This window comes from Malus sylvestris, chromosome 2 (genome assembly GCF_916048215.2).
Source record: "Malus sylvestris chromosome 2, drMalSylv7.2, whole genome shotgun sequence".
Classification (NCBI taxonomy): Eukaryota; Viridiplantae; Streptophyta; class Magnoliopsida; order Rosales; family Rosaceae; genus Malus; species Malus sylvestris.
In genome coordinates this window covers 9,343,988-9,360,703 of record NC_062261.1, presented here as the reverse complement: position 1 = coordinate 9,360,703, position 16,716 = coordinate 9,343,988, and the positions used below count along the sequence as shown (strand labels likewise).

Here is a 16,716-nt window from a genome sequence, read left to right as displayed (position 1 = left end):
CATTTTAGCTTTTAGTAGTTGTTAGTTAGGGTTCGGTTTAATTCGAGGGGACGTATTAATTGGGTGAGCTAGAAATCTACTTCTTTCAACTGTTGTCTCATATGCTGCACATGCAAAATTTCCTCATGTCACGGCATTGCAAACTAAGAGTTTGATAATTCAAAAGAGAAATTCCGTGAAATATTGCTGAGCTCTATAAACAGCAGCTGGGCTGGAAGAGCGTCAATCGGTGCGTCTTTCGCTTCCAAAGTCTTCGTCTTTGCCCATTTTGCACTTCTCTTCTGCATACGACTTTCCACTGGTTCCATTCCTGATGACTTCTCCGAATGAAGGAAGAAGTCAGTGGGAAAGGGCCTGAGTAAATCAGTCGTAGGTCAATCCATCCAGGAAGACCCCATATTTGTATCCTGATTGGTTCAGGACTAATAGCTATAAACTTCTTTCGTATTGCAAACACTTCTTCTTTGTAATTCCCATTTTGAAAGTCAAGGCTTCAGATGGCCCTAAAGGAGAGAAATAAAACAGTCAAAGGTTCCTGCAGCTGCATAAATTCTATCTTATCTGAATTAAAAAAAATGATGCTGCTTGTTTCCTACTTCGCCGGTTTGCAGTCAAATTTTCACACCGTATTGTGATCAGAAATCATCTAACCTTCATTGTATATTATGTATATGGTTTGGCTAATTAGTGTTTAGTGCTTAATCACTTTTTGAATGTATATATCCAACTGCTTTTTACCATCAGCACATAGTACTGCTGCAATGTTTTGCATCCATCCATATTCAAGAGAGAGGATCCTCGCTGGATTCTCTTTGTGAGGATTCCGGAATCCTTCAATCACATCTGTTCATCGTACATCGTGCGGTCAATTTTCGTCAGGTACTGTTTATATTCAATTTTAAATAAAAAAAATTACAATGATTTCTGACCGCACGATATACGATGAAATAATGTAATTTGAGGATCCTCAAGATCCACACAAAGAGGATCTGGCGAGGATCCTCTCTTCATATTCAATACTCATGGATTTTTAGTTCAAGAACTAAAGCTCAAGTTCGACTAAAGTTTAGAAATTAGTGATCCAATTTTGTCATATAATTATAAAGCAAATGTGTGATTTTTAACTTTAGTCTCTAAGCATCTATAAGTGGAACAAACTATCCAAATATTGTTGTTGTACATATTGCTTTTGGTGCTTTGCAACTTGTTTTTCCTCTTTTATGATGTGCGTGTGTGTTTTTGTTTTGGTAACATATTACTTGGTGTTTTGCAACTTGTTTTGCTGGTCTAGACCTTCTAGATATTTTTACAGAGGGTTTTAGACTTTACTTCCCCCTCTTTCTTGTATTTTTATTTGTTTGCTTAAGAGGGGGGTAAGTTTATGTCTCCCATCTTTTCTTGTATTTTTCACTTTATCACTAACTAAGTATAACTTCTTGTTTCGAATTTAATAAAAAATTTCTCGTACAATCGAAGTTTTCCAAATTAAAATTTGAAGTTGTACATATATATAGCATAACCTAGAATAGCTCAACTCATTATACAACAAAGGAAAATACCAATATTGATATATAAACTGATTGTGTGACCAACTAACTCTTTAATTAGGCGATATGATAAAAAAAAAAAGAAAAAGGAGAGAGAAACTACTCAAGTGCGAAATCCGCAATGTAAATGCTTGCAAATGCGGTGTTTTATGCACTGGTCGACAAGCGAGTTGCGCAATGCAACAAGTTCAAGAAATTCAGCATCTGTATAAGAACAAAGACGATGGAGGAGTTGGAATTGGACTAACCCTATAACCCCATTTTTTTGTGTTATTGAAATTAAACCTTACAAGAAAAATGGGGCCGAACAGAAAAGAAGTAAGTCACATGATAGCATCTGGCAAATAAACTAGAGATCTGCAGGGCCAGTGCAGATCAGGCAGATTTCGACTCCAGCACCTCTACTGTCATGACTCATGGAGTGTAAGCGATGGCAGGTTCTATTCCTCCCTTTAAGAAACCACTCAAATACCCCGTCTAAATTTGCATCGAAAACCCTGATCGCGGCTACTTGATTCGTGACCTCAGCGAGAGCGTAGTCTATCATGTCGCGCAAACTACAAATGAAAGGTGAAAGGGGTTGGTTGATTCATGTCAAAGAAGGAAATGGGGTAACAATATAACTCGCGCTTCTGCACAGTGCCGGTGGTTTCGAGCAGCTTATCGGCCAAAGTCGACTTGCCATGGTCGATGTGGGCGATGATGCAGAAATTCCTGATGTGGGAAATGGGGACCTTGGAGGGGCGGTCATGGCCGAGCTGGAAAATGGGTTGGGTGCCGGTGGACTGGCAGAGCACTTGGTGGAGGCTGTGACGGTGGGGGCGGGAGGTTTTGGAGAGGTGGAGGAGGGGTTTGGAGTGAGAGTAGAGAGAGGAGGAAGGCAAGAAGGAGGTGGTGGTTCTGGGGTGGAAGTGTTGGGGGCAAGGGGGGCAAGGGCGGAGACAAGATTTTTTTCTTGAGTGGGCTAGTTGAAAATAGTACTATAAAATCATATGTTTATTTTTTTTACTTATATAAAATATATAATAATTAATATAAAAGAACAACAATATAATATAAATTATTCTCAAAATCATAACCATAACCGATAAATTCAAGGACCATATAAATAATTAACCTACTAATTAAATCAAGAATAAGTAAATAAGGAGATTAAGAACGTACCAAATGTGACATTCATTGAAAAATTGTAACGGAAAGTCAGGAATTGCAGAGATGGGATTTAATTGTGTATTTAAAGAACTTATTAATTTTTTCTTGAGCAAGAAGCACAAAGGCTAAATTACATAGGGTAAATGACATTTTTCTTTCAAGAATAGAATAAAGGGGACCGGAGATAGAACTAATTTATAATTTTTACTATTATTTACTACCTCTCCTCTACTAAATACACATTAAATAATAATATGTATTGAAATTGAGTAAGCTATAAGCATGAGTTTACAAAAGAATAGATCTATTCACAAACCCATTTTTATTTCCAACACAGCCTTATCAATATTATGTCAGTGATCATTTTCAATTCATTTGATCCGAACAACCGACAATTAAGAGAAGTGTGTAAGAAGTAAAAACGAGTGCATGGATAACACTATCATTACAGAAAACCTCCCTGGACTACAGTCCACCTTAGCCTTGTGGGTGGCTACGCCTTTGGTTGGGGGGTGGTCGTGGTTGTGGATAGGAGGAAGGTTTGAGCAGAGAGGTCTGCAGCCATGGCGGAGAAGCTATGGCGTTGGATGGAATTGTATGAATGGCTTGGGCTAAGAACTTGTTTTGGATTGGATTTTTTGACCAATGGTGTGGCCCATGAAAAACTATTTTCTTTTTTATTTTTTTAATGAAAAATAAATACAAAATTAAAGGGAAAAATTTAGAGAACTTTAACGAAAAACTCCCGGTACTGTTCACTTTAACAAAAAACCACATTTTTACACTAAAAAGTCAATCTTGGTACTATTCACTTTACCCTTTATTTTGTCCTTATCATTAAAACTCAAAGTTTTCAAACCCTTTTTATTAGTTTTTCTAAAAATTTAGTAACGCCTTGTAAACTTTGGACAATGTTCTATTTTGCTATTTGAACTTTTAATTTGGTTTTGAGCACTTATTTTTTTAACTTTTAATTCATGCCATTATCCTCGCAGCCGTAAATTACCACAAAATTTTTAATTAAATTTACAGAGCTTTCAATTCGTGCTGATACCCATGCTGCTGTTTATTTCTCGACTTCTTTCTTATAAACAGCGGTATGCTACACCTAAGAGCATCGTGTTGAAAATGTAACCATCCATCCTCAACTTGGACTTGGTTATCAAGCTAAAAAAGAAGTTATGACTATATAAAGTCATCACCGGCACGAGAAATTTTTCATTGTGTTGGGAATAGAGGTGACAAATCAATTTATTGGTTATTAATGAGTATATTAAGGGGTGGTTTGGGAGTGAGGTGCTTAAAAAAAAAGCACCTATGAAAAAAAGCTGTGAGGGTTTTAGGTGTTTGGTAAACTGAAAAAAAAGAGCTTATTTTGGAAGCTGCTGTGAGAATAAGCTGAAATCAAAGGAAAAAGCTGAAGCTGCTATTTGTAGCTTTGGAAAACTGTTTTTTTTTCAAAGCACATGGAGCTACAATGCTCCTTTAATGAAAAGACCCACTATCAGACTGCTTTTTTTTCAAAAGCACTTTTACAAAAAAGTTTACCAAACACTCTGCTGATTTTTTTCACAGCCGCTTATTCTCACAGCACAGCCGCTTATTCTCACAGCAGCTTTTTTTCAAAGCACATCAATACCAAACCAGCCCTAAGACCCGTTTAATTTGATATCAATATAATATCGATATGAGATTGGTAGTGGTGATAAAAGTGTGTGTAAGGTGAAAACAAACTCAATGAGTCTTGATGGGTACGCATTAACAACCCAATGGATTGATATGCCACCTTTAGCTTGAAACATGGTCCGGTACAATAAGTGTCATAATACAATTGGCTGGAAGTTTGAAAAAATTGTATTATGGCACTTGGTTTAGACTTCACCCATGTCGGAAAAACACTTACGTTTTGGTTAAAATTGACAGATTTCTTCTATTTTTTTTATATATCAGTTAAGCATTGGAGAAACTTTAATATTTCGTTTAAACCAGTGTTTGACAATCCCAATGTTTCATTATAAATTTTCACATTTTTGAGCAAATTTTCATCATTTCTATCGAAAACAAATGATATGAAGACATGTTTGTACTTTGTTTAGGATGAAGTATAATTAGTTAATTTCATGTCCCATTGATTTTTCAATGGGGTGAAATCCTCATAACCGCTCTGGACCAAGAAAGAATGGATAATCATGATTAGCCACTAGTTGTCCATTTAAAAAAAAAGAATACAAAAGCGTAACAAGAGTCAAAAGGTGACACATCAATTTCTAACAATTTGAGGCTCAAACTTCTGAAAGAGAAATACACCAAAACTGGCTTGGAAATTTATTGATTGCTGATACTTGAGAGAGAGAGAGGCTTCAGAAGAACTTATGAACTTGCGAATCGAAAACCAGAGAGGTGATGACTTCATATCCTTTCTCTGAAGGATGGAAGCTGTCCCAGAATATGTATTTTGACGAATCATTGCAGGTTCCTGGAGAGTAACGTGTACACAGAATGCTAACCTCAACGTTTCCTGTGCCACAGCATCCTCGATTGATCACTTCAAATCCTGAAACCATATATAAAATCATTATACCAACCTTATGATCAATATGCATTGTGGAAATTTTTTTTTTCCGAGACTATGACGACGACTTAAAAAACGTGAATTTAGACTATTGATCTTGTTGATTCATGTTCAGAATGTTTAGTTTTAGATTCACAGTATGACAACATAAATCTTTACATGATATGCGAACATTGTTGGAAACGCATTTTTGTGAATTATTGTTTCCGAAATTAACCAAGGTGGTGATTTACCATATTGAGTAGGGTTTTGGATGAGGGAAAGCAATGTGTTATAGATATCGAGGTAGACAAGCCTTGCTTCTGGCAGCCTCCTATTGAAGGCATCTATTTGGGCGGAGAGCTTGGAGTTGAAGAGACTTGCTGCTTGGTTGGCAGTCTCCGAGCACCCTCTGTCTATGCCTCCATTCAGTGTTCTCTGTGACGGTACACACCCGATGGCTGGCAGACTTACAACTCCAATTCTTCTTGCTCCGAGTCCATATAGTTCCTGTAGTTCCATTTTTTCCCCACATTAAAAAATAGCAAAGTACGAAATATGCGGCAGATTGACAATTGTTACTCTTCTGAGGTGGCTAGTTCTGATGAAAGTTTTGTATTTTTGTTTGAGCAATATTCTAGTCTAATCTATTCTACGGGGAGGGGGATTCAAACTTGGGTGCAAAAGGGGGAAGCACATTGCTCCAACAAACTGGATTATGTTTAACTAGGTATGAAATTCTGATGGATCTCAAGCTTATGTGCATCTCAGGATGCAGGGCATTGCAAATTTAGTACTTTATGGCTACATAATGCACGACTACCAAACCATTTAATTTTCTAGTGCTGACATTCAATTGCAATTGTTCGATGTTTACCTGAAAGAAACTGAAGCCGATTTAACCATGAGATCGGTATACGCTGGAATGTCATAGTGAGGTCTTCTTAGTGGTGTAGATAAATAAGTATTCGCAATGTCGTTACTCCCTGTGCACACAATGTATATGCTTTTCGATACTATAGTCGCCGTTCTCTCCTTCCCAACGGCTGCATTTATCTTGCTTATGTATTTTTTGAACAAATCCAGTTGATCTGATAGAGATAAGACAGACTGATAAAAACAAAATTAAGAGAAAGAAAGGATGAAATAGTAAATAGAAAAAAGGGGGTTATATTTATTTACCACTATTTTGGGAGTGAGGGGATCATATCCTGAGCCACCTGAGGCAAAACTTACACCAGTAAGTAGGTCTTGAATCTTCAGATTTGAGTCCAAATAAGCTGGCAAAATCTTCTTCACTCCAACTGATTCAGCTGAAATATTTGTAAAGGGCTAATCATTTTCACGGTTTTGTTGAGCCAGTACCTGGATCTAACTGAAGACTTAGCGCAAACCGTGCGCAATGGCGTTTTAGGATTCATACAGCCGACCTCATTTAGTGGGATACGGCTGGTTGTTGTTGTTGTTGGTTGAGCCAGTAAAGCTAGTAAAAAGAATAGAGCTAGTAAAAAGTAAGAAACAACAGCGACAATAGTTAGATTACCTATCCAGTCTGAGGGGACTCTGCCATTGCTAAACCTTCCAGTAGGCCTTTTTCCTACAAAGTCCCTCCCATAAGGTGGGAAATTGCATTTGACTATTGTGCCAATATTGTTGTTGTTTCCCGGATCCACTATTGAATCTCCAAAAACAATCACTGCAGGAATCTTTTCATTGTTCGGTAGCTCTACAGCAGCAGCATTGCGGCACAAGAACAAGACTATGGCGATCGTTATAAGTTCCAGAGAAGATTTAGACGATGAAGGAAGAAGTTTTGGGGAGAGGAAGTTCATTGCCTTGGTGGGTGAAAATATACACTGCATATTTAAGTTTTCATAGGTGTTTTTAAGCATTTGTGTAAGTATGTGGCTAGCGCAATCATTGGCTCGAAAGATGTACATTTTAGCTTTTAGTAGTTGTTAGTTAGGGTTCGGTTTAATTCGAGGGGACGTATTAATTGGGTGAGCTAGAATTCTACTTCTTTCAACTGTTGTCTCATATGCAACAGATGCAAAATTTCCTCATGACACGGCATTGCAAACTAAGAGTTTGATAATTCAAAAGAGAAATTCGGTGAAATATTACCAGACTAATAGCTATAAACTTCTTTCATGTTGCAAACGCGTCTTCTATATAATTTGCATTTTCAAAGTCAAGGCTTCAGATGGCCCAACAAGAAAGAAATAAGGTCATCCCTAGTCGAAGGCTGGCCAGATGGTTCGTTTTAGCCTTTTGGCCCTTCAAAAAATTAATATTTTAATGAACCATGCAAGACCATATTTCTTACCATCTCCAACCGAGGGCCAAATGGTCATATAGCTTGTTTTAGCCCTGTCACAAAAAAACATCTCCAACCGAGGGCCAAACATAATTTTTATTTGTTTAATGTTATTTAATGTTGTTTAATATTCTTTAATATTCTTTAATATTCATTAATGTTGTTTCATGTTACCTAATGTTATGTAATGTTTAATGGTTTAGGAAGTTGTAGGGAAAAAAAAAGAATTTTTACAATTTTTAAAACAAATTTTGTGAAAAAAAAAATACTGTGAAAAAAAAATAATAATAACGGCTAGCTGACGTCAGCTAGTTACAGTTGGTTTTCAAATTCTAGCCTGGCCCCGAGTCGGCCGGTTGGTCCTTTGGCCCTTTTTTGTCCAGTGGAGCCCACGAGCCCTTTGGCTTGGCCTTCGGTTGGAGACGATTTTCGGGCTATTTTCGACCCAATGGCCCTCTAGACCCTTCAGTTGGAGTTGGCCTAAAACAGTCAAAGGTTCTTGCAGCTGCATAAATTCTATCTTATCAGAAGAAGAAAAAATGGTGCTGCTTATTTCCTACGTCGTTGGTTTGCAGTCAAATTTTCACACCATATTGTGATCAGAAATCATCTAACCTTCATTGTATATTATGTATATGGTTTGGCTAATTAGTGTTTAGTGATTAATCACTTTTTGAACGTAAATGTATATATCCAACTGCTTTTTTACCATCAGCACATACTACTGCTCCAATGTTTTGCATTCATCCATATTCAATACTCATGGATTTTTAGTTCAAGAACTAAAACTCAAGTTCGACTAAAGTTTAGGAATTAGTGATCCAATTTTGTCATGTAGTTATAAAGCAAATGTGTGATTTTTAACTTCAGTCTCTAAGCATCTATAAGTGGAACAAACTATCCAAATATTGTTGTTGTACATATTGCTTTTGGTGCTTTGCAACTTGTTTTTCCTCTTTTATGATGTCTGTTTTTTTTTTTTTTCCTTCTTCTTCTTCTTCTTCTTCTAGCGTATTACTTTGGTGTTTTGCAACTTATTTTGTAGGTTTAGACCTTCTAGATTTTTTATAGAGGGTTTTAGGCTTTACATCCCCTTCTTTTCTTGTATTTTTATTTGTTAGCTTAAGAGGGGTCAGGTTTATGTCTCCCATCTTTTCTTATATTTTTCATTTTTTTCCTTGTATTATGAGGGGTTATTTTATGTATCTCTGACTAGGTATAACTTTTTTTTTATTGAATTTAATAAACTTTCTCTCGTACAGTTGAAGTTTTCCAAATAAAAATTTGTAGTTCAACTAACTCTTTATATATAAACTGATCGTGTGACCAACTAACTCTTTAATTCGGATCTTAACTTCAAATCCCCTTCTTTAAATGATTAAAAAAAAAAAAGAAAAAAAAAGAAAAGAAAAGAGAGAAACTACTCAAGTACGAAGTCCGCAATGTAAATGCTTGCAAACGCGGTGTTTTATGCACTGGTCGACAAGGGAGTTGCGCAATGCAAAAAGTTCAAGAAATTCGGCATCTGTATAAGAAAAAAGACAATGTTGGTGTTGGAGGAGTTGGAGTTGGACTAACCCTATAACCCCTTTTCTTGGGTTATTGAAATTAAACCTTACAAGAAAAATGGGGCCGAACAGAAAAGAAGTAAGTCACATGATCGCATCTCGCAAATAAACTAGAGCTCTACAGGGCCAGTGCAGATCAGGCAGATTTCGACTCCAGCACATCTATTGTCATGGAGTGTAAGTGATGGCAGGTTCTATTCCTCCCTTTGAGAAACCACTCAACCCCGTCCAAATTTGCATCGAAAACCCTGATTGCGGCGACTTGATTCGTGACATCAACGAGAGCGTAGTCTATCATCTCGCACAAACTACAAATGAAAGGGGTTGGTTGATTCATGTCAAAGAAGGAAATGGGGCAACAATAAAACTCGGATAATACATCCGCTCTCAACTTGTTGTAAGACGATTGAGCCCGAGTCTTTCGCAAAGATAAAGGTATTCAACCTATTGGAAATTTGAGTGTTTTTGGAGTGTATAGCATCGCCAGGGTTGTTGGAGTACTAGGGGTTATGATAAGGTCGACTTGTGCTTAAATCTCGATTTATGCCCTGCGTCATGGTGTATGTTTAATTGGTCATGAAACATTACACCGTGGAACATTAAGTTTTGACCCTAAAAAGGGCATAAGAGTTCCTAAGCTGGATCATGAATTATGAAGACGTTATTTTTTATCAAGAAAATAAAAAGTTTATGTTGCCCGTAGCTACGAAACATGTTATGGTTGATTATTGTCTGAATGTTAATGGTTGTATCGACGCCGATACTATGTTTGTTCTGGGGCTTGTCACAAGAAGAGTATGGTGGAATCGTTGGGGAAGCTTCTTTTAATTGTCGTTTTCTGCATAGCAACCAGCGTAGAATTACATAACATCATATAACAGTTGATATAAAGTACCAAAACTTTAAAGGATCTTACCAAACTATTCCCATTCTGGTATCTGTCACACTCTGAACGAACTAATTGTTTCTGATATTGCGACATGCACACATGGTATTTTTGACGAACTGCTGTTAGCAATAGTTCAAGTTTTTACCTGAAGAAGCCATTACACAGATTGAAGCCTCTTACTTTGATCTTCTACTCAATGGAAACCTTATGTTCTCTTCTAGTAATGGATCTAGATTTTATCTCAGAAAATGGAACAGACTTTCCTTGAGCAGGGACCAAGTATATATATAGACATCTACAGACATCTCATCTTAACTACCTCCTCCCATTAAGGATGGCAGTTTGATAACTGCAAGCATTACGCTTGTCTTTCGATCATAGGGTGTTCTCTACTTCATCACGTAATCCTTATCGTCCGACATTATAGGAGATTCAATTGACCAAGTCATTAACTCCTAACTAAACTCTAGTGTCTGATATGGATAATTAACCTTAATTATAATTAGTAAAATCCAAGTAAGTTCCAACATTAAAGACTCTACGATGCCATCTCCATTTTTGGTTTCTATTTAACATTTGAATTTAGACTATGCAATGGCGTGTATGTTTCTGGTTCTGCTTTTACATTTGAATTCAGGCTCTATGCAGTGTATGTTTTTGGTTCTGTTTTTATATTGAGATCCAAGCTGTGCAATGAATGTCTGTTTTTGGTTCTGCTTTTACATTTGAATTCAGACTCTGCAATGCAGTTTCTATTTTCCTATGGATTTTGCCTTCCACAATTCCAAACACAAATTCAATTACAAAATTAAGTAGCAAAAATGACCTAAAATTCGAAGCACGAATTTTGCATATTTGATCCATCTATGGAGTCTTCTAAACCTCATCGATACTCAAGTTCCACTTTTGCGGCCCTAGCCTCAACAAACTTTCTTCTAGAAACTCTCTTCGACACAACAGTTGATATGTGACCACTCATTCCCAAACCACGCTGCACCATCCGCCCTACAGTCTCATTGAGGTCGTTGATGGTTCTGGAAAGAATTGTGTCAATCACGATGTCGTGGTCGCTGATTGATTGAGCAGTTGGGATCTAGTTCTACTCGCCGTCACCAATGGGCAATGACCTCTTCTTCTTCATCGGAGAGAAGATGAGAGACATAGGAAGAGAGAAGGACGGGAAAGAGTGAAGGGAGAGAAAGGGGAAATAAAGCTAAGATTGAAGGGAGTAGATAAACACAAGAGAGAGGACGAGGAGAGAAGGAAATCAATAAATTGAAGTGAGAGAATGATAGATTAGTTATTTTCTAACTAGTCTAAATCACGTGACATGTTTCATTGACTTATGTACAATTATTATAAAAATTTAATAATAACTTTTATATCCAAAAGAAAAATTAACTATTAATAATGGAAACTTTAACGAAAAGCACCCGGTACTGTTCACTTTAACGAAAAACCACATTTTTACACTAAAAAGTCAATCATGGTACTATTCACTTTACCCTTTATTTTGTCCTTATCATTAAAACTCAAAGTTTTCAAGCCATTTTCATTAGTTTTCCTATTAATATATGGCTAATTAGTAAATATTCTCGATCGACGTAATATGAAGGCCTTATGCGGATCAACTGATTTAGGGTTTCAATTCCTGTCGACTATACTGATTGCAACTCCATGAGCACCAAACAAAGGACAATTATTGACCATTCTATTAATTATGAAACATGGCAATCAACTCCACCATGTGGACACGATTAGGATGGTCCAAAGTTATAAGAGCTACATTATATGAAAGGTTAAAGACTCCATCTTAATTCCCACTGACAACAAACAATGACGATCATCTTAATTTTCCACTAAGTAACAACAAATAATGACAATTATAATTTATTCATTTAATATTAAAAATGCACCAACACGTTGCAGATTATGAGGGTGAATCTCTTTGGAACCTTAATTGGCTCACAAGACATGTTTTTCGAAATTGGATTTCTAATTAGTTTATTACGTACAAATATGAAGGCTATAAATCCATATTTCTTCTTTTTGTTCACACACCGTAAGATTGTATTAAGAATTTTGTGCACATTAATACAATCGAAAAGTACGACACTGAAGACAATATAGAATAGGAGAAATACAACACATTAAGCTGGCTTACCAATTTATTGATTGTTGAGACTTGAGAGACTGAGAAGCTGATGATCAGAAGAATTTACGAATTTGCGCATCGAAAACCAGAGGGACAAGGATCTCATATGTCTTCTCTGTGGGATGATAGCTGTCCCAGAATATGTGTTTCGATGAATCATTGCAGGTTCCCGGAGAGTAACGAGTACACAGGACGCTAACCTCGATGTTTCCTGTTCCACAACAGCCCTTATTTGCCACTTCAAATCCTGAATCCATGTATAAGTACCTTAGATTCACAGTTTAACATTACCCGTAAACTTAGTTGATGTATCACTAATTTGAAATTAAACAAATATGATGATCTTACCATATTGAGTAGGGTTTTGGATGAGGGAAAGCAATGTGTAGTAGATATCAAGGTAGACAACCCTCGCTTCTGGAAGCCTCTTATTGAAGGCATCTATTTTGGCCGAGAGCTTGGAGTTGAAGAGGTGGGCCGCTTGGTTAGCAGTCTCGGAGCAATCCCTATTTATGCCTCCACCCACTGTTCTCTGTGATGGCACACACCCGATTGCCGGCAGATTTATTACTCCAATTCTTCTTGCTCCGAGTCCATAAAGTTCCTGCAGCCCAATTTTTCCCCACATTAAAATAAGGGCAAAAAGTAAAGCTCACTTTAATCCTTGATCTCAATTACTTGGAAGCAAAGTTTCAAGAATGAAAAATTCATTTTCCCATGCTGACTTTGCAATTACCTGTAAGAAACTTGAAGCCGAGTTAATCATGAGATCGGTATACGCTGGAATGTCATAGTAAGGTCTCCTCACTGGTGTAGATAAATAAGTATTTGCAATGTCGTCGCTTCCTATGCACACAATGTATATGCTTTTTGATACTATAGTTGCCGCCCTCTCCTCCCCCGCTGCTGCAGTTATCTTGCGCATGTAATTTTTGAACAGGTCTAGTTGATCTGATAATGATAGGACAGACTGAACGAAGCATAATTAACAGAAAGCAAGGATGTATGAAATACTAAATAGTAAAAGATGGGACGATAATAAATATTTACCACAATTTGGGGAGTGAGAGGATCATATCCTGAACCACCCGAGGCAAAACTTACACCAGTAAGTAGGTCTTCAATCTTCAGATTTGGATCCAAATAAGCTGGTAAAATATTTTTCACTCCAACTGATTCAGCTGAAAAGTTTGGAACGGGTTAATTTTCTTACAGTTTGGTTAAGCCAGCAGCCGTAAAAAGTAAAAACAGCAATGACAGTAGTTAGATTTACCTATCAAGTCTGAGGGAACTCTGCCATTGCTAAACCTTCCAGTAGGCCGTTTTCCTATGAAGTCCCTCCCATAAGGTGGGAAGTTGCATTTGACTATAGTGCCAATATTGTTGTTGTTTCCGGGATCCACTATTGAATCTCCAAAAACAATCAGTGCCGGAATCTTTTCATTGTTCGGTAGTTTCACTGCAGCAGCATGGCAGTAGCAGAACAAAACTATAACGACTGAAAGAAATTTGAGAGAAGACTTAGATGAAGGAAGAAGTTTTTGGGAGAAAAAGTTCATTGTATTAAGTGGATGAAAATACACTGCATGTTCAAGTCCTCTTAAGCATTTGCGTAGGTGAGGGGGTAGTTAAATATTTGCACAGGTGTAGTTTTTAGTAGTTGTTAGATAGAAATTGGTTTAATTCAACGCACTCTGGTATCTAACTAAGGGGCCATATATTAACTCCATTCAGCACTCGATAACGTCGGCTGAATGCAAAACCTCCATAAATGTCACTAAACTAATAGTTAGTTTTAACTTGTTTGTTTTGAAACTTTTTTTGTGTTTGCAAAACGCGTCTTCTGAAAAATTCGCATCGCTAACGTCAAGGCTCCGGATGGCCAAAAATATAGGAAATAGAGTCAAGGCTCTACCTATATAAATTCTCTCATATAACACTCATGCACGGATAATCTCTTGGTCGACACGAATCAGTGACTGCTGCAAAAATTCAAACCTCGCTGAGAGTAAAATTACACAAAAAATGCCATTTCTCTTAATCTAAACCTACACTGCTTCCTCTCTCCTCTTCAACTTCCCTCGACAGCAACAAAGGTAAGTTCTTCCTGCAATTATTATTGTTTCTGGGTTCCTTAAATTATGAGTGTTTTTGTATGAAATCTGCTCCTTTTCGGTCGGCGGATATTGTTGTTCCATGTTAAGCACCAAAGGAACGCTATTTTGGGAGTGAGAGGATCATGTTGAGGAAAAACTACTCTAATACTAGTGTTGAAGAGACAAAATAAGTAAACAAATTACTTGTATTACACTCATAAAATATTACAACACACACTCTCAAGAACACAACTTAGAAGCTATGACACTCACTTTCTATAGACAAACTCTAAATCACTCACACTCCTACAAGACTATTCTTGCTTCTCACTCTCACTTGGTTGCCTACTACTTCGTTACAGTCTTTCTTAGTTTCTTGATTACATAGCATACACACACACATACCCCTATTTCTTAGTTGCTAGAACTTTCTAGCTTAGTGTGCATGCATGCCGACTTAACATGCAGACTTGAACTAGAAAAATCTAGTTCATTTGCAGCTGCCCACCGTCATTAACTTGCTAGAATATTCTAGCATATTCATGTTGAGAAGAACTTAGAGTACACAACTCTAACACAAGTGTTAGAGAGACAACACAAGTAAACAAATTACTTGTATTACACACACAAAATATTACAACACTCACAAGGACACAACTTAGAAGCAATGACACTCACTCACTTTCTAGAGACACACTCTAGATCACTCACACTCCTACAAGACTATTCTTGCTTCTCACTCTCACTTGGTTGCCTTCTTGATTGCTTGGTTGGTTACTTGGTTACTTGGTTGATACAAATGGTGTGGATGCCTTCTCCTTTTATAGGCATGGATGGAACCTTGGAGAAGCATGGAAACATCATGCTAAAGTTATCTAGATAATTCTACTAACTTCCCAAGCTAGAATTATCTACACTAATCTTGCATGTTGGTGGAAACCTCACCATTCTTCTAGAATCTTCCACCAACTTAAGGAACAACCTTCTTTGCTAGAGTTTTCTAGCATATTCCCATTATAGAATCTTCTAGAGAAAACCATGCATGTTTGAACTAGACCAATCTAGTTCCTTTGTACCGACTGATCTTAATGTGCTGGTGTTGATCTTTAACAATTCAAGCATGCACCAGCCATCTTCAATATTATATGCTAGAATGCATGTTTGAACTAGAATAATCTAGTTCCTTTGTACCGACTGATCTTAATGGACTGGTGTTGATCTTTAACACTCCCCCTCAACACCAGCTCATTCTTTTCTTCTCGCCGAGTCAATGCTTTATCTTGAACACCCATTTGCAAGATATGGGCTTCACATCTCTTGGCCTTGCCACTGAATCCCAAGTTTGACATTTCTTTAACGCATCAACCTCTTCTCTTGGCTTTACGCCACTCAAAGTTCTATGATGCTTCTTTACGCATCTCAGCTTCAACTGCTTATTCTACTATGGTTGTGTTGGCATATTTGGGATTTGGCTTTGGTATTCTTGTTGACCTCCTTAGTTGTGATCGTGGAAACGATGCTTCCACTTCACCAGGTTTAACTTCTCCAGGTGGTTGATACACACCCACTTGCGAGGGACTCTTAGGTACTTCTTGCTTGACATCGTTACCATCAAGCAATTCCTCGAGCTTATCGAGACTCAATTGGACTTGGGCAACTTGGTTTCCCATTTTCTCCTGCAACATATTTTCAATCTCTCTCGAGTTAGGCAACACTTCATTTTCTGAGCACCACCATAGCTAGATATGCTACGGCGTCCCATTCTTCCTCCATAGCTAGATATGCTACGGCATCCCAATCATCTTCACTTTTCTTCTCTGAGTTGGCGACGTTACTTTCTGCAGGCTTTTTGAACTAGCACTCCTTCACTATGTGGCCCTTCTTTCCACAATTGTAGCACTTACCCTCAAACCTTTTATTATTCTAGGACTGACCACGGTTGCCGTGATACTTTGGAGCTCCCCCTGGTTGAGAACTCCCTCCTCCTTGATGACCTTTTGCCTTGTCACCATTTCTTTTAGATCCACTACCAGCATGCCGCTTAAAGCTGCCTTTACTTTTGGTGTAGAGCACTTCCTCCTCACCTCTTGACGAGATCCCTCCCATTTGCTTTGCTAAAGCTTCTTGATTGGCAAACAAATTCTCAAACTCAACAAGTGATGGTTGGGTCGGCCATCCTTGTACAGCGGCAACGAAGCCTTGATATTCGAGTCTTAATCCATGGATAATTATTCTTTTTATCCTGGATTCTACAATGGCAGCACTAGGATCTAATTCAAAAATTTCACGGCAAATAAACTTTACCTTGTGGAAATATTCAACAATCGTCATATCTCGTTGGGCCACCAATAACAACTCATTCTCGAAAAAGTTGCAGTCTTGTATCGTTCCTCTTTGAAAAGAGTGTGGCGAAGGTGTCCCACGCTTCTTTTGGTGTCTTG

At 37.6% G+C, this 16,716-nt stretch overlaps 2 protein-coding genes across 2 annotated transcripts; both read right to left on the bottom strand.

The window, feature by feature from the left end:
* Positions 1-4,895: 4,895 nt before the first annotated feature.
* On the bottom strand, positions 4,896-7,157 carry LOC126591171 (GDSL esterase/lipase EXL3-like). The gene is made up of 5 exons (XM_050256756.1): positions 6,794-7,157; positions 6,433-6,563; positions 6,130-6,360; positions 5,505-5,766; positions 4,896-5,253 (listed from the first exon to the last, which is right to left on the bottom strand). Exons 1-5 carry the CDS (start codon positions 7,140-7,142, stop codon positions 5,060-5,062), a joined length of 1,167 nt encoding a protein of 388 aa, XP_050112713.1. The 5' UTR covers positions 7,143-7,157; the 3' UTR covers positions 4,896-5,059.
* A 4,741-nt stretch (positions 7,158-11,898) lies between these two features.
* On the bottom strand, positions 11,899-13,794 carry LOC126591079 (GDSL esterase/lipase EXL3-like). Its single transcript, XM_050256643.1, has 5 exons — positions 13,453-13,794; positions 13,230-13,360; positions 12,916-13,149; positions 12,528-12,783; positions 11,899-12,426 (listed from the first exon to the last, which is right to left on the bottom strand). The coding sequence occupies exons 1-5, from the start codon at positions 13,736-13,738 to the stop codon at positions 12,233-12,235; spliced, it is 1,101 nt and encodes a 366-aa protein (XP_050112600.1). The 5' UTR covers positions 13,739-13,794; the 3' UTR covers positions 11,899-12,232.
* Between the last annotated feature and the right edge of the window lie 2,922 nt (positions 13,795-16,716).